General features: G+C 36.9%; 2 protein-coding genes across 2 annotated transcripts; one reads left to right on the forward strand and one right to left on the reverse strand.

Moving 5' to 3' along the window:
* Nucleotides 1-1,026: 1,026 nt before the first annotated feature.
* LOC123661827 (protein PRRC1-like) lies at nucleotides 1,027-6,298 on the reverse strand. The gene is made up of 8 exons (XM_045596767.1): nucleotides 6,146-6,298; nucleotides 5,971-6,061; nucleotides 5,746-5,928; nucleotides 5,352-5,498; nucleotides 3,627-3,729; nucleotides 2,714-2,884; nucleotides 1,664-1,850; nucleotides 1,027-1,262 (listed from the first exon to the last, which is right to left on the reverse strand). Exons 1-8 carry the CDS (start codon nucleotides 6,296-6,298, stop codon nucleotides 1,140-1,142), a joined length of 1,158 nt encoding a protein of 385 aa, XP_045452723.1. The 3' UTR covers nucleotides 1,027-1,139.
* A 1,446-nt stretch (nucleotides 6,299-7,744) lies between these two features.
* LOC123661743 (sorting nexin-2) lies at nucleotides 7,745-17,842 on the forward strand. Its single transcript, XM_045596686.1, has 10 exons — nucleotides 7,745-7,945; nucleotides 9,116-9,226; nucleotides 10,703-10,946; nucleotides 12,656-12,838; nucleotides 13,279-13,400; nucleotides 13,927-14,133; nucleotides 14,627-14,743; nucleotides 15,000-15,119; nucleotides 15,381-15,533; nucleotides 17,792-17,842. Exons 1-10 carry the CDS (start codon nucleotides 7,856-7,858, stop codon nucleotides 17,840-17,842), a joined length of 1,398 nt encoding a protein of 465 aa, XP_045452642.1. The 5' UTR covers nucleotides 7,745-7,855.
* Nucleotides 17,843-18,061: the final 219 nt, after the last annotated feature.

Consider the following 18,061-nt stretch of genomic DNA (forward strand, 5'->3'; position numbering starts at 1 on the left):
AATACAAATGCGCAACAGGTACAATCCATGGCTGTAACCGTTGCGCCAACGCGGCGTCGTTTTTAGGTTAGTATTTATTATTTTTTATATTAATAATAGCTTTAACTAAAAAGACAAGATCAGATACAATTTTGTCACGCACTATTACCACATTTCTACCCGCGCCACACATGTATGTATTGACGGATGTCTGTGTCTGTATGTATCATATACCTATATAATTATGATACACGTGTATACTACACGTGATAATGTAATGTAGCTATCAATAGAATCAAAATATTAATAAGATTTTTAAACTGCAAAAATTTATTTTAAAGCTTTTTTAATTATAAATCTGAAAGTTTGAACGAATGTTTGTTACTCTTTTACTCAAAAACTACTGAGTCAATTGGAACTGGGTATATTGATAGCTAGAGATTTGGAATACTAGATAGACTACTTTTATCCCAACTACACGCAGGGTTTACGCGACAAAACTGCACTGCTAGTATGTTAAAACACTCTTTTAAAAACGGATTACTAATTTTTTTAACGTATACCGTCAACAAAACAACAGTAAAATTGTATACTCTTCAATTATAATCAATAAAATTCATTTGTCATTTGAAATCCTAAATTATTGTAAGAAATCATTTTTGTTGTAGATTATAGAAAATATTGCCAATCTGTCGAGTTTTAATTAGTAAACAAGTCTTAGAAATATATTACTTTTTTATCTCATAACATAAACCAAAACAAGTTAAGCTTTGGTCCGGAAAGCAGATGCAGCGACATCTATCGCGCAACATACGAACTATGGAACTAAGAACTGACGTATCCTACATCGCGATATTGAAGTTATCCGAAGATTGAAGTCCGGTCTGGTCGGAGGATCCTCCCTATGCGATGACGGACGAGGACATATACACTCCGTTCCTCTCATCCCCCCAAACTGGTGACGTGATTTGAACACAAATAAATTTACAAGTACAGGAATACTAATAAATTATACATAGAATGGAATGGAAAAATAATTATCGACACTTATTGTCGTAGTCATTCTTTTTACAATTTATTTCAAACAAACTTAATTAATTTCAGACCACTTACACGATTTGATATAATTAGCCTTTGATGAAATTCAATATTGGACATTTTTAAGACTCAGCTGCAACTGCCAATAACTTTTTGTAGGAACCTGCCAGTGATCTTGCTGCAAATAACAGGATTTCTCTCCGTGACACACCTGTTGAAGCTTCTTGCCATTGTGTATGTGGTACCTGAATGAACAAGTATTATAGTTCAATTACATACAATCTTAATATAAAAAACTATATGTTCACTAGTAGGTGCCTCCATTCATTTATTTATTTGGTTACTCAAAAGTTTGAAACCGATTTTAATGGAAATTTTTTCAATAATTGTAGCAGTTTTTTTACGACTAGGTCGGCAAACAAACATACAGCCCATTCGATCGTAAGCAGTTGAAGTAAGTAGTGTCGTGTGGTGAGCAAGGTGGCTAGAATTCCTGGCGCTCGCGGCAGGCTTCTCGGGGGTAGGTTAAGCAGTGCCCTTGCGATGCTCATTCATGTGTCCATAGGCCACGTTAACCAATTACAATCGTGTGGCCCATATGCACGTTTGCTATTCTTAACATATAAAAAAAGGAAACCAACGTCACCTGCAAGTTGGTCGCCATGATGGAGCCCACGGTGACGCTGTAGCCGGTGAGCGCATGCGCATAGCCCTCCGAGGCGGCGCGCGCGGCGGCCACGGCCGCGCCCGGCACGGGGGTCGCTTGCGACTGCATCTGGAGCTCGATGCCGAGGGACGGCTGCGACAGCACTAGTAGCGACATCTCGTACCATCTACGTGAATTAGTGGAATGTATAGAGAAATATATGTTACTGTCTTTACGTTTTTTTACTTTGTACTATCTTAACGTTACTTCCTGTATTGACTAGACTCCTCCTTAGTCGTTCACTCTTGACAGAGTGGTCGTGGTTGACGACGATTCATTGGCTAAAGCAGCCCCCGCTATACGCCGCCACTTGATGCGGTTTTCTGCGTCTCGAGAACTCTGGACTATGGAGGTCTCTGTCGCAGCTTTGATGCGGTCTGTCCAACGCGTAGCTGATCGACCGCGTGACCGCTTGCCCTCTACCTGCCCTTGCACAACGAGTCGCTCTATGGATTGTTCGTTCCGAACGAACAATTGGCTAGACTATAAGGGTGTATGTCTTTGAGTATTGTTTCATTGTGTCATTTGTTCAAATACTAGTTTTATATGTGTATAAATTTCAAACGATTTTGGATTAGTTGAATACTTAATTAGTATATCACTACACTAGACTGAATATGATAACGGTCCTTTGAAATTACAAATTTTATAAATTATGCCAACCCATACATAAATATCATAATTAAACTATTAACATCTAACAGATCAGGCAGCAACAAAAAATAATCCAGATAACTTTGGTTAATAAAGCATCATCTTAGTTATATATTTTTTTTTAGCATATTTTATAATAGAACACACAGATCCACAGGAATCACAGATACGACTTTTACACAGATTGTAATCATATATATTACTAGTTACTACACATATATGATCACTAATATAGATATAAGTATTTTTTAGTAGATATAGATTCAAGTTGGCAGAAATACACATTTTTTATTATTATTTTTTTTTAATGTCTGAATATAAGGAGATATGTCTTACCTATCAGTCACTGTCTCTTGTATAAACCCTTCCACAGCGAGCACAGGCACGTTATTTGTAAACTCGCTATGCACAGAGCGTATGTACGCAATACGCTGTTTTGCGGCGGCATAGGCTGACGCGTAGCCTACGGGCTGGGCAGCTGTGACGTCACTGTCAGCCTTGTACCCGCTGAAATTATAGTAAATAAAATTAAATATACTTTACTGTATCAGAATTTTATTAGCGATATAATTAATGACAATATAGAAAATTTGTGTGAAGTGCTTATTTCTAGATGTCAAGTTTTTAAACAAAATATTTCAAATGCTTCTGCTAGATATTAGCCAAGGTTATACAAAACATACATATGTTTTTAGGGGACGTCCATTAATTACGTGAGCTCAGAATGGGGGGAAGGAGTCCAATGAAATCTCACCAAATCTCATTTAAGCCGACAGGGGAAAATCGAAAGTCTCACATCAACTTCAAAAAATATAAAATATTACAAATATTTAAAAATATATATTTGAGTGTTCATTTTTTCCACTAAAGTAAATCTCATGGCTATTAAAATCATTTAGTTTTTGCTTTGAATTTTATTTAAATAAATTTACTATCGTATACTTGAACAACTTATTATTTACCATCACTCTCTATTATATTCGGCGTCAATCGCACATAAGGTGACTGCGGTCCAGCCAAATCTCACCGGGAAGATGTCTAAACTGATCGAAAAATAGCTCACGTAATTAAAGGATGCCCCCCTTAATTCTATTGAAGCTTATCATATCTTTCCTTTTCTTAGTTACGAAAATAAATTAAGCTTTATTGAAATATATAGCTTTTTTTAGGTAGGTAACTGAAGTTTTCGTTCACTACTACATTAAATTAAAAGTCACTAGTTAGTAGAAGTAATTAAAAGTTAACTTACATTACAGTTGCTTTTCCGAAAACAGTTTGAAAAGCTTCCCTGACCGGTGAAATCTTTACTTCTTTGTCTGAAGCAACTACTATGCACAGATCACCCCCACTCCCTGCAATATTATTATTCCATTATTCATTGTACTTACAAGTAAACAATTAAAAGGTACTTTCGGTAGTGAAAAATAAATTATAAAATTTGATAAAAATTAAACTTTATGTAGAAATACACTTAAATATTCCGATTTGAAATCATAAAAGCACATTATTGTTTTAATAAATTAAAAGTCGTATACTTTAATCTGTATATCACGTGACCTAAAACACGACCCGCCATGGTATGACGTCATACGGACAATAACAAAATTCTGTCAGAGCTGTAAACAGCTAGGTACATATCTATCAACTTTAACTTCATGGAGTAATACTTGTGCTCTTTCGTTAGTGCATTTCATTTGTACCTATTTATTTATTTAAATGAAAAAAGGTTTTGTAAAAGCAGATAGTACGAATCTTCCAAAAATAGATTCGATGATGGTTGCAAAGTTTTTTGCATGTAACCCAGACTTCTGTTCTGCCGAATTTCGGAATGTTAAAACATCTTTGTAAGTTTCACTTGTTATATTATACTGTTTTTTTTTTTTTTTTGTAGGTATACCTAATTTGAAAAATAATGTTAGAAAGTGTTAGGTTATATTTTAATCCTTAAGTTACTGCCAAATTAAGACTTAATAGTTTTTTTTAATGCTAGTATTTGTACAGCTAGACACTACACACCAATGATGGCTATTGTAATTCATTATTTTACACAAAAACACCAAATATTTGTAGCTGTTAACGTTGAATGACAAAGAGTATATGTATAAAGTATTGAACTTTTGACGTATTGAACGAATTTGGTCTTACATACGTTATACACGACTTTTGTTATTAACCATATTACGTCACCAAAATGGCTGATAGCGTTTTCGCAGAAATAACAAAGGTTTAAAATATAATTTAATTTTATGGCATGAAAGCGTGTTTATTTTGCCGAAATATTTCTTTTTGTGGCTTTTTATTGGAATAATCAACATTTTGAAGTACTTTTTCAAACATCGTGAAATACCCTATTATCCTTTGCAAATGCTTAATCTATATCTATACTAGGGAAGAGGAAGGACCTTTGTATTTTTGAATGTTTGTAATAGAGACGATTAGACCGTTTTTAAAATTCTTTCATTCGGAAAATGCTAAATTATCACTAATTGACATCTACACTAGCATTATAAAGAGGTAAAGTTTCTAACTTTATTTGTTTCTAGGGGGTAATCTTCGCAAATACTGATCCAATCATGAAAACTCTTTCACTAACAGAAAGCTACACAATTCACGCATAACGGACCACCTCTGTGTCTAAATGCGGAAAACCGAGCCCACAACAAGCTACACAATTCAGGAGTGATATAGGCTATATTTTATTGTTATTGAAGAGAAATTCAGTGAAAAATAATTGTATATGTAAATCAATTCGAAGAAATACGAGGGATATGAAAACTATACTATATATTTGCATCGCAAAAATAATTAACACCTGATGAAGTGGGCACGGGTCGGCTAGTATGATATATTTTAATCAGAGAAAACAGAATTTTAATGTTTCAGTATGTTGACTTCGTATTATTTAATTTTATGTTAAATTAATTATTTATCCAACTTTTATCAAAACAGATTAAACAATATAATTACAACTCACTTAAATATTCTTTCATCTGTGGATCCAGGGTGGTTATCATAGAATCGACTGAGCTCTTAGCTTTCTCAGCGACCCTTTGTAATATGCCTCCACTAGCAACAGCACCTTTCATCCATGTTAAAATTCCACTTCCGGGCATAACATCTCCTATAAAAAAGTAAAAAAAATATATTTAGCTAATGTTTTATAGATAAAATATATATATATATTTTTTTTTTGTTATCAGTAAACTCTGACACTAATATAATTATACTACCATATACAAAAGATAACTAAGATTTTTTTATAGTGAGGTATAGAAGTATGAATATTATGTAATACTAAAGTTATACACCTAAAATTTAAATAAAAGACAAGTAGACGAAAAAAGAATTTAAAACATTCGTATGCTTACCAAGTTTATCACTTTCTGAAATAGATTCAGGTAAGGATTCTGGTGAGAGTGTTGTCAATGAGTCTTCTGGAGACCTAATGGGCAAAGTAGGCTCCCCTTTAGATAGTGGAATAGCTGGGCTACAAAATATGGATATTTTAATTATTAAAATAAATAAGACTAAGGGAAGGTAATAAAAATTACTCAATTTATTTTAAATAATATGATACCTAAATTTCTCTGGACTCTGAGGTGACTCTTGAACAGGTTTCTTTGCTTCTACATCTTGACTAGCTTCTGAAGCTAGTACTTGCACTGCTGGAACTACCTGCGGTACCTAAACAATCGGTCATACACTACGAACTTTGATACTTAAAAATTATAAAACCTTTGAACTTTGGTATTTAAAAATACTGCTTACCTCAGAGTTATAAGGAGCTGGTGCGGCTGGAGTAGGAACTGTCGTGACAAAGTTTGGAAGTTCAGTAGGTGGAGCAACATTTGAAAGTAGATTGCCACCAGTAGTAAGTGTCGGTGCTGCCGGTATCTTATTTCTTCTATCAGCGTTGCTCATGATTTTTCCTGATACATGTTTTAAAGGTCATATTAAAATTAATATCTTAAAGTTAAACGACAATTACACACAAGGTATACATCGTAATATTAAAACTATTTAACACAAATAGTTATGTGTAAAATAATTAAATTTTGAAGCTTTCGTAACTTTGTTAGTATTAGTATCTAAAATATAAAAGAAATAATCACCGAAACAACGAGTTTAAAATCAACAAAAAATTGTTATGACAGGTTTTTTTGACAAAACTATTGTTGTTTTAAAATTTATCCCCAATAGGGAAAGGCAAAGGACTATAATCCATACAGCCTAGTCTAAATTTGTAAGTTTCGTTCTGATATATCAAAAGGCCGGAGCCAAGTCTGAAGTAACTTTATTGTTCTTCTGATTCGATGACTGGTAGAGTAAGGCCGAAACCAAGTCTGAAATTTCGTATTTTCGTCTACTCTTCTTTGTCTATAAGTGATAGGCGAGGTCGAAACCAAGTCTGTAATAGGCCGAAGCCTGAAATATCAAAATAAAATTTCACATCCGATGAATGAAGGTCCTGATCCTGTTTCAAATATCATTGATAGTATTGCAAATAAATTCAAATATACTAGTATAGTTATCCAAATTAGTCAATAAATCTTGTGTATTGCGCGGGACATTTTTTGGTCCAGAAGTTGATAACAAGTTGGCTATAAATAAGAGGCGTTCCAGATTAAAAGCGGAGCATTCAAAAAATATGTGATCTAAAGACTGTGTAGAGTTGTTGGTGCAATGTGGGCAAACGGGCGATGAGATGATACGCATACGATTCAAATGTGCATTAAATCTGCAATGTCCAAATCTCAAGCGGCATAGTATTGTATAATATTTTCTGCTTCTATGTTGATGCGATTTAGTAAACCAAGGACTTTTTCCAATATCTTGATTTATCTGAGCATACCAAGATCCTTTTCTTAACAAGGTTTGTCGCCAAAGATCACGCCAATCAGATAGGATTTTTGATTTAATAGCAACTAATAGATCAGTGTATGGTACGGCAACATTCTCATCAACAGGGCTGCCGCTGTCACTGTCAACAATTGAACGTGCCAGAAAGTCCACATGTTCATTTCCCCTTACTCCTATATGTGAAGGTGTCCACAATAATTTGATGTTGTAGTTTCTTCTGGATAGTTGTGACAAAACTATTGTCATGTTTTGACAACTGACAATTGTTGACGTGTCTTACGTTTCGAACTGTTATACCTAAGAAAATTTTAACAACGTAATTTAAAGCTTATTCTAAGTTTTATTTAATAAATTGATTGTATAAGTTAACAATTATAGTATATTATTGATACGAATCAAAATAAGATCATCTACTGTAATAAATTAATTTAATATTTAACAAAATAAACAAATAATAAATCTGTACCAATAACGAATCTGTCAGTTGCGTTGAAATGAAATGTCATATAAGCCATAACTGTTCGTTTCGATAAAGTTATCTAGCTGTTTTCGGATTTGATTAAATAGCGTTAATACATTTTAAAGTTTTCTGAGGAATTTTAATAAAGTCTTTACACAATGTCGGAGGCATCCGATACACCATTCAGTACTGTTGAAATTGACAACGAGAATAGAGATGAAGAAGATCTCTTCGCTTCGGCGGTCCAGGTATCTTATAGGAATCTGTTTTATTTTACTCGCATCCGTCCGGCGTACATCAGAGGCGTCACCGTCCCTTAATGACGCCCCATTATATTTTATTAATGTTTACGCATTATCTCTCATTTGATAAATAGTTGATTGAAAAAGGTACCGCTAAATTGTTGTTCTTTCATTATTACACGATAATTTGATTACCAACGTCTACCACGTATTTGACTTATCATTGAGAGTACGGTGAACTATTGTAACTTGTTTATTAGTTCACCTTGAAAAGATTTTTTTTTTTTTTAATTGTTAATGTAGGTATTTTACAACTATCTTTTTTAGTTCAATGTACTTATGAGTGTTATTGCATCTTAAAATAGCATAACAACATTGCTTGTAACTCATTTGATTTTATTATCATATTAGTTTCTCAAAGCTTAATTACATACATTTAAATGCAATATCCAATAAAATCTATTAAAAACATACTAGTTAAGCATTTTATTTACTTTTCTCAGTATATTTCAAAATTGCACATAATTATTTTATGACCTTTATAAAAAATAAATACTGAGAGTACAAAATATAAGCTTCACCTATGATTTTACCTTCTTAATTCAGTTTTATTTGGAATTTGATAATACTATATGTACTATGTGTATGTTACTATGTGTATGTAATGCTTGTTGTGTTGACAATTGGTAATCCACAATAGCAGAGAGCTCACTCTCTGCTATTGTGGATTACCAATTGTCAACACAACAAGCATTACAATTGTTTCAATAGCTTTTGAGGGAAAAAGTCACAAACATCTATCGTTAGGAGATTTCACATTTATTTATTTAAATTCTTCATTGTACAATAATTACACTAATAAAAGTGTGTACAAAAGGCGGGCTTAATGCTGATGCATTTTCTACCAGCCAACCTTCCAGCAAGCCAACCAGCAAGAAAATATAGTGAGTAGGTGTACAACAAAAAAAGTAATAATATATATTTAAAATATTATATCAGTATATATAGACAATTTATTTATCTGACAACATGAAATATATTAAAACGTTGATATAAGTGTTTGATGACTCAAATCTAATTGCTTCACACATATCAAATTGCGTTACAAAATATAATCTCACCTTTTATATATTAATTCTATGTGATATTTTAATGATAAAGATATTTTTGTTTCAGGAGGTCAGTCTCGATCCTGATGTGAATGGTGCTCAAGATATTTTAGAAAAGGCAACTTTAGGGGATATCACATCATCTACGGCAATGATCAACAGTCCTGTTATGGAGGAGGTCAGTTTTATTTCTTTAAGTCAAAGTTATAATTTTTTTTTTATTCTATTTTCATAATCATTATTTTATGAAAAATATAACTTTCAAATTATATTAACTGTATTAGATAATATTTTTGAACCTAATTAAGATTTTATAGTACAATTAAGAGTAGTTTAAAAGAAAACAAAACTTTCTAAATTAATGAATGTAAATATAAGAAGCAAATTTTAACTTCTTATCTCGAATAATGCTTATAATATGATTAAGGCTAATTATTAGCCAATGTGATCATACAAAATAATGAAGACAATATTTTGTGATAAGGTTTAAATTGATACAAAAATTTTGATTATATTTATTATTTATCAATGATTCAGCCTATAATATTCACTGGTGTTCATCAAATACCTCTTTCTCCATATGGGAGAAGGTTGGTAGATATTTCGCCTATGATAAATGACAATTGCTATCAGGTGCTTATAACAATAATCGGGGCAGATCGCATTACTACTGATTGTCTATATAAATTCAATGATATGTATTATTGGATGTATTTGTCCATTATGTATACCTAAACTTTATTATTGAATAGCTATGTCACAAACTATTTGATAAAATTTAATATCTTATCATAACGAATCATTATTTCAACAACTCCAAAAAATGCTAAGGCAACTCGAGTTATTGTAGGTTACAAAAGCAATTTTAGCAAAATATACAATTTGCTCGTAGTATTAGTAGTGATGTGCCGAGTCACTGTTGTGTAGACTCGAGTCAACTTGAGTCTGGCGTACTCGAGTATACGAGTCCAAAGCAGAAATCGAGTCTGACTCAAGTCAAGCCTTACTCGGCACATCGCTAATTAGTAGTACTTAGTTTTATTTCATGAATACCTAAAATGCTATGTAGTATTCCTTGGAGGTGTAAATTTGCATACAGTAGGTATTTCCTACGGTACTCTTTACAATAATTTTTTTTTTTTTTTTGACTTATGCAAAAGGTTTAATTCCACAAAAAAAAATTTGAGTTCAGACTGATCATCCTATACGGATTATAAGTATAATCTGTGTTAAGGATGATCATGATTTGAATATGTATAAATATACTTGTATTATTCAACTTTTTTCTTATAAACTTATTAATAATAAGAAAAGGAAATCATATCTTTCCAAACACAACATCACTGATAATTTTTCAGTAAAAAACCATTATAGCTTTTTTTTTTTACTGTATTAATACAAGCATACTGTAATAAAATGTAAATCAAATTTTTGAATCGAAACTTCTGTACAATTGTTGTGACTTGAAACTCGATGAAACGAAAATGCGACACGATAAAGAAACAAATACATGAATTTATAGGAAAGAATGAGAATACATTACAGTCTTTTATATTCTCGGTGAAAAAAAATCTCTCGTCTACTAAAAGGCTACTTCTAAGAAGTATCACTTCTGCCGTGTATGAATTGCACAGACAAACTTTTTTTATTACAGATAGCAACAGAGCGTGCCAATAATATAATCATAACGGTCACAGAGCCGCAAAAAATCGGAGAAGGCATGAGTTCATATGTAGCTTACCGTGTACTCACAAAAACGAATATGCCAATATTTAGTCGTCATGAATTTGCAGTACTCCGAAGATTTTCAGACTTCCTAGGCCTTCATGAAAAATTAACTGAAAAATATCTACGTTCTGGTAGAATAATACCACCAGCGCCAGAAAAGAGTATTGTCGGTGAGTTGTCTATTTAGTACATATTTGAAATATTAGGTCGGGGAAAAAGTTAGTTCGTATTTTATATAGAAATTCAAGGTAAAATTTTACAAAATTTACTTGCATGAATTATATATACGTGATTATATATACGTGATATTATAATATATACGTGATTTTATTCGATAACTTTCCTATAAAAGTTTTGGGACTTCTTATTAAAAAACCGCGACAAAATGTTTTGACAGTCTTCTGGTGATGTTAACTTTACATGAGCTAAATAATTCTAAAGAGACGAAAACAGATGGAAATTTGAGGATGCAAGATCGGTTGATCAATTCTCGCTTCTTATTCTCGATTTCTTGCTAAAATCTCATCAGCTGTTAACAGTTGAAATCCGAATCGAAGCTTTTGCCCGGCTGTAAAAGCTTATTAATGAATGATGTGCTTCCAAACCCACTACACACTTAACATCACCTTATTGCGTGTCAACCCGGGTTTCACGATTGTCTGTGCAGCTTGGCCAACCTTTGACGATAATATCTTTCGTATATTCTTATCATAGGGGCAATTTTTGTCATCAGTTATCTATCTCTGCAAAAATAGTTCGATATCATTACGCCAAAAGAGAGAATCACAAATGAGTAGGTACACGGTCCATTAGGTTTCTTTCTGTGAGTTCATGTGGCACCCATATATCGAGCTTTATAGATAGCCAGCTTTTTTCTGTGTGGTTACGGCAGTAAAGAATATAGCCACTCCTCTTCCCGTGGATGTCGTAAGAGGCGACTAAGGAATAACACAGTTCCAATACCACCTTAAGACTTAAAAAGCTGACCGATGGTGGGATAACCATCCAACTGCTGGCTTTCAAATACTCAGACCGAAGACGGACAGCAGCGTCTTCGGTGTGACAAAGCCAGCCCTGCGTGGTGATTGGGCAACACACATAAATTCACGCCATTTTTGGCGCAAACTTGTGAAGGCCTATGTCCAGGAGTGGACTGCGATAGGCTGACGTGAGTGAGCCTTTTTAAAATGGGACTGCTTTATGGTCAATTCTTAGATCTTTGGCTATATCGTAACTACTCAATATAGCTACACTTTTTCAAAAATGTCGTCACGTTTATCCGTAACTGGTCGACCAGAGCGAAATGCATCTTTGACATCAAAATTTCCTAACTGAATATTCTGCAACCAATTTTGTGCTACTCTTACTGACAATGCATCAGATCCATAAACATCACAATTTTTTTTTCGCAACTTGAGTCGCGCTAATATGTATCGAATTTATTCGTGGGATTCACCAATTTTGTCGGACAGAAAAATAAATGAAAAGTGGTGGGAAACAGTTTTTTTTTTTCGTTTTTAATTTTATTTTTAAAATGTCACCTTTTCATGGTATTAAAAACAGCCAAATAGAAACAATACAACCAAAAAGATTTTATTGTAATTTTAATACAAAATACAAAAAGACTTTTTCCCCAACCTATTATTTACGATTGTTTAATGAAGTGTAGTGACATGATTTATGCCTGAGAAATAAATTTAAAAAGACAATTTACTGAAAAAAAAAACAATTACTTTCGGTAATCTGACCTTGTTCGTCATAAAAAAAAAATACATTAAAACCGTAACAATCGCGATTTATATAAGTTAATTATAATTTGAATTATATCAAATACAAAATAGTAGGTATTTATCAAATAAATATTATACCATATTTTCAGGTACAACAAAACTAAAAATGACATCGACTCCTTCAACTGAAAGTGCAAATGGCAACACAACGGCCGGCATGCAGTCTCAATTCGTGGAGCGAAGGCGAGCCGCGTTAGAAAGGTTCCTAAACCGCGTGGCACAACACCCAGTACTCTGCATCGACCCCGATTTTAGGGAGTTCTTAGAGTCCGGTAAGATGTTAAACATAAAAAGCAAATTTATGTCAATTAAACATGCTTTACAAATATTAAAAATGCAACTATGATTTCTTGCATTCATTATTATTATGATTATGATTTCATTATCATATAATTACAATATATGATAATGAAATTGTAAATATCGTACTTTTTGAATCGATCAAGGAAACAGTATTGTTATTCAAATAAAAAAAAATCATGATTAGAATTAGGTTTATCATAAAAATTCAAGGCATTTTATTGAATTGCGGCAGTATTACATCCAGTGCTAATAATTTCTTTTAACTTTACATTTAAGTACTATTAAAGTAAAACTTCGTTATAGAATATTATATGACTCTAAAATATTCTTATTTTTTTCTTTATTGTATTCTAGTTTTATGATAGCCCTTATGGCTTTTTTCAATATTCCAAAATTCTAACTTCTATAGATACGGAGCTTCCTAAGGCAACAAGCACATCTGCTCTAAGTGGCGCGGGAATGTTGCGTCTGTTCAACAAAGTGGGCGAGACTGTCAACAAGATCACGTATAGGATGGATGAGTCTGATCCGGTATTTATATTTACACCTATTTACTTAATTTAAAGTTTAAAAAAAATATTCTATTGTTTACTTAAATATTAGCAGTTTATGAAAAATTATATCGTTCTCATTTAATAATTAAGTCTCAAGGGGTATTCGTCAACATACAGTTGAATAATGTGATAAATAATCTAATATGTCCTTCATATGAGAAAAAATCTCGGCTGTGTCATAATGAGACAGTTACGAGAAATTACTGTACAGTACAGTACTTTCTCTTGAAGCAAAATACTGGTTTCAGCATGAAATTGTTCTCAATTATTAAAAATAAATATTAATTATTAAAAAAATGTCTGTTAATCTATATTCTATACGAATAAATAAAATTTGAGTGTCTGTTTGTAATCTCAATACAGTTATGTATGTCAAAGTAACTACCTTTTGTACTTATTTTTGTTTTTGTAATTTATTTTAATTTTTATTATTGTTGTGTACTGTGTTAATACATAACTCAAGAAAGTGATATACTCTTAAATACAATAATTGCACTGAACAGTGGTTCGAGGAGCGGGTCGCCCGCATTGAGTCTCTGGAGAGTGGGCTCCGACGGCTGTGCGGCGCGTGCGAGGCGCTGGCGGGCGAGCGGCGCGAGCTGGCGGCGCGCGCTCACGACGCGGCGCGCGCCATCGCCGCCGCCGCCGCCGCAGACCCGCACGCGCCGCTGTCGCGCGCGCTCTCGCACTTGTCAGACCTGCACGAAAAGGTATCCAATGCGCAAACACATACACACACACACACACACACATTCGAATGCACATACACATACTAACGAACACATACTCACACACACATACGCAGGCTCATACTCATACATAAGCACGCAACACATACATACGCACGCACACACATACATACGCACGCACACACATACATACGCATGCACACATACATACGCGCGCACACATACATACGCGCGCACACACATACATACGTACGCACACACATACATACGTACGCACACACATACATACGTACGCACACACATATGCACGCACACATATACATACGCTCTTACACACACCCAAAAACACAACATATATATTTACTTACGTATTTAAAAAAAAAAAAACAAATACATGCGTTTTTTTTTTACATTTTATGACTCGTAATAAAAAACAAAAACCTAAGCCAACCTCACTAGGTGCCAGTGCCTTACCACTTTAAGTCACTGTTATAAATTTATTTATTTTTTACAGATTGAACATTTAAGGAATGAACAAGCCAACACAGATTTCTATGTACTGACAGAACACATTAAAGACTACCTCGGACTGATCGGAGCTATTAAAGACGTCTTTCATGAAAGAGTCAAGGCAAGTATTTACAAAATTGGAAAATAAATTATTTTACATTTCATATGAGAGTTATACTTTTAAATTATATTTCAATTTTAGTTAGTAATAAAATTTAGAGATACTTTAGTTTAATATAAACTATTTAGTTTGTTTTGATTTTAATGTTAATAATATTCTGTCTGAAATGCTTTATTAGTGTCCCAATAATTGAAATTATAGCATTATTATAAACATTTATTAAATTTAATAAAAAAAAATCTAATTTACTGTACAGGTATTTCAAAACTGGCAACACGCACAGATGCAGCTTACGAAGCGAAGAGAGAATAAGGCTAAAGCGGAACTAGCCAACAGACCTGAAAAAATGGAACAAGCAGCTAATGAAATTATTGAGGTACTTCTTTCATGTTGCTTAACTTACAAGGAAAGGGTACGAGGTGGTAAATGGACTTCGAGATGAGACTTTGTGTAAATATTACTTCATTAGCGTGTTTACCCATTCAAATATTTCGGTCGTTATCGGTTGGGCTTTGAACTCTGTTAAATGACCTGACATTTTAAAATGCCTATGACATGTTTTGCCATGGAATATTTTTTTATAAAGTGACGTTCAAATTACGTATATGCCATAACTTTATCCACAACCGTTTTCTAGTGGGAGGCGAAAGTCGAGCGAGGACAGCAAGAGTTCGACACGATCTCACGCGTCATCAAGAAGGAGCTAGAGCGCTGGGAGGAGCTGCGGCTGTCCGAGCTGCGCGCCACGCTGCTGCGCTACCTGCACGACCACATGCAGCACGAGGCGCAGGTGAGACCGCCGCGCCGCACTACTGCTCTCTACAGACCACACTACACAGCACGTAGCAGTTCGACACGATCTCACGCGTCATCAAGAAGGAGCTAGAGCGCTGGGAGGAGCTGCGGCTGTCCGAGCTGCGCGCCACGCTGCTGCGCTACCTGCACGACCACATGCAGCACGAGGCGCAGGTGAGACCGCCGCGCCGCACTACTGCTCTCTACAGACCACACTACACAGCACGTAGCAGTTCGACACGATCTCACGCGTCATCAAGAAGGAGCTAGAGCGCTGGGAGGAGCTGCGGCTGTCCGAGCTGCGCGCCACGCTGCTGCGCTACCTGCACGACCACATGCAGCACGAGGCGCAGGTGAGACCGCCGCGCCGCACTACTGCTCTCTACAGACCACACTACACAGCACGTAGCAGTTCGACACGATCTCACGCGTCATCAAGAAGGAGCTAGAGCGCTGGGAGGAGCTGCGGCTGTCCGAGCTGCGCGCCACGCTGCTGCGCTACCTGCACGACCACATGCAGCACGAGGCGCAGGTGAGACCGCCGCGCCGCACTACTGCTCTCTACAGACCACACTACACAGCACGTAGCAGTTCGACACGATCTCACGCGTCATCAAGAAGGAGCTAGAGCGCTGGGAGGAGCTGCGGCTGTCCGAGCTGCGCGCCACGCTGCTGCGCTACCTGCACGACCACATGCAGCACGAGGCGCAGGTGAGACCGCCGCGCCGCACTACTGCTCTCTACAGACCACACTACACAGCACGTAGCAGTTCGACACGATCTCACGCGTCATCAAGAAGGAGCTAGAGCGCTGGGAGGAGCTGCGGCTGTCCGAGCTGCGCGCCACGCTGCTGCGCTACCTGCACGACCACATGCAGCACGAGGCGCAGGTGAGACCGCCGCGCCGCACTACTGCTCTCTACAGACCACACTACACAGCACGTAGCAGTTCGACACGATCTCACGCGTCATCAAGAAGGAGCTAGAGCGCTGGGAGGAGCTGCGGCTGTCCGAGCTGCGCGCCACGCTGCTGCGCTACCTGCACGACCACATGCAGCACGAGGCGCAGGTGAGACCGCCGCGCCGCACTACTGCTCTCTACAGACCACACTACACAGCACGTAGCAGTTCGACACGATCTCACGCGTCATCAAGAAGGAGCTAGAGCGCTGGGAGGAGCTGCGGCTGTCCGAGCTGCGCGCCACGCTGCTGCGCTACCTGCACGACCACATGCAGCACGAGGCGCAGGTGAGACCGCCGCGCCGCACTACTGCTCTCTACAGACCACACTACACAGCACGTAGCAGTTCGACACGATCTCACGCGTCATCAAGAAGGAGCTAGAGCGCTGGGAGGAGCTGCGGCTGTCCGAGCTGCGCGCCACGCTGCTGCGCTACCTGCACGACCACATGCAGCACGAGGCGCAGGTGAGACCGCCGCGCCGCACTACTGCTCTCTACAGACCACACTACACAGCACGTAGCAGTTCGACACGATCTCACGCGTCATCAAGAAGGAGCTAGAGCGCTGGGAGGAGCTGCGGCTGTCCGAGCTGCGCGCCACGCTGCTGCGCTACCTGCACGACCACATGCAGCACGAGGCGCAGGTGAGACCGCCGCGCCGCACTACTGCTCTCTACAGACCACACTACACAGCACGTAGCAGTTCGACACGATCTCACGCGTCATCAAGAAGGAGCTAGAGCGCTGGGAGGAGCTGCGGCTGTCCGAGCTGCGCGCCACGCTGCTGCGCTACCTGCACGACCACATGCAGCACGAGGCGCAGGTGAGACCGCCGCGCCGCACTACTGCTCTCTACAGACCACACTACACAGCACGTAGCAGTTCGACACGATCTCGCGCGTCATCAAGATAACAAAGGAGCTCAAGTTTTATGGGATTTTCAGCCATCCATACCCACCACCACTAGGTCGGCAAAAAAGCATACGGTTCACCTGATGATAAGCGATAACCGTAGCCTATAAATGCCTGCAACACCAGAAGCATCACAAGCGCGTTGCCGACTCTGCCTTCAATCCCCTCCAGGAGCTCTGGTCACCTTATCCCCACAGGAACACAACATTGCTTGAAAGCACTATTACTTCGTTGTAGTATTCGAAGTAGAGGTAATATCCCAAGCATTCTATCAAAAGAATTAAAGAAACACATATTTAAATATTTTACTCCTCTGAATATGGGCTGTTAGAAATTAAACTAAAATGGAATTATTATATGATTCATTTTTTTTTTCAAGGCAATCCGTTACTGGGACGCATTCCTACCGGAGGCACGAGCAATCAAATGAGTGGGGGACTGACGGCGATTCTTTGACTGCCTCTAATCACAGCGTCACGACCTTAGCACCAAATGTTCTATCATTATTACTTTACACCGTTAAATATTAACGTTATTTAATCTAGCCAACCTGCATTCGAGCAGCGTGGTGGATTAAGCTCTGATCCTTTTCCTACATAGGAAAAGAGGCCTATGCCCAGCAGTGGGATAGGACAGGCTGAAGCGTTAT

The sequence above is a fragment of the Melitaea cinxia genome, chromosome 17 (genome assembly GCF_905220565.1).
Source record: "Melitaea cinxia chromosome 17, ilMelCinx1.1, whole genome shotgun sequence".
NCBI classification, from domain to species: domain Eukaryota; kingdom Metazoa; phylum Arthropoda; class Insecta; order Lepidoptera; family Nymphalidae; genus Melitaea; species Melitaea cinxia.

Excerpts from the sequence above, each read along its gene's own strand:
- LOC123661827 (XM_045596767.1), bottom strand. The coding sequence starts at position 6,298 with ATGAGCAACGCTGATAGAAGAAATAAGATACCGGCAGCACCGACACTT. Across the intron at positions 5,929-5,970 it reads TGTTCAAGAGTCACCTCAGA|GTAATTTTTATTACCTTCCC; the intron begins GTCCAGAGAAAT and ends AAAATAAATTGA. Across the intron at positions 1,851-2,713 it reads CAAGAGACAGTGACTGATAG|ATGGTACGAGATGTCGCTAC; the intron begins GTAAGACATATC and ends TAATTCACGTAG.
- LOC123661743 (XM_045596686.1), top strand. The coding sequence starts at position 7,856 with ATGTCGGAGGCATCCGATACACCATTCAGTACTGTTGAAATTGACAAC. Across the intron at positions 10,947-12,655 it reads GCCAGAAAAGAGTATTGTCG|GTACAACAAAACTAAAAATG; the intron begins GTGAGTTGTCTA and ends CCATATTTTCAG. Across the intron at positions 12,839-13,278 it reads TAGGGAGTTCTTAGAGTCCG|ATACGGAGCTTCCTAAGGCA; the intron begins GTAAGATGTTAA and ends TAACTTCTATAG.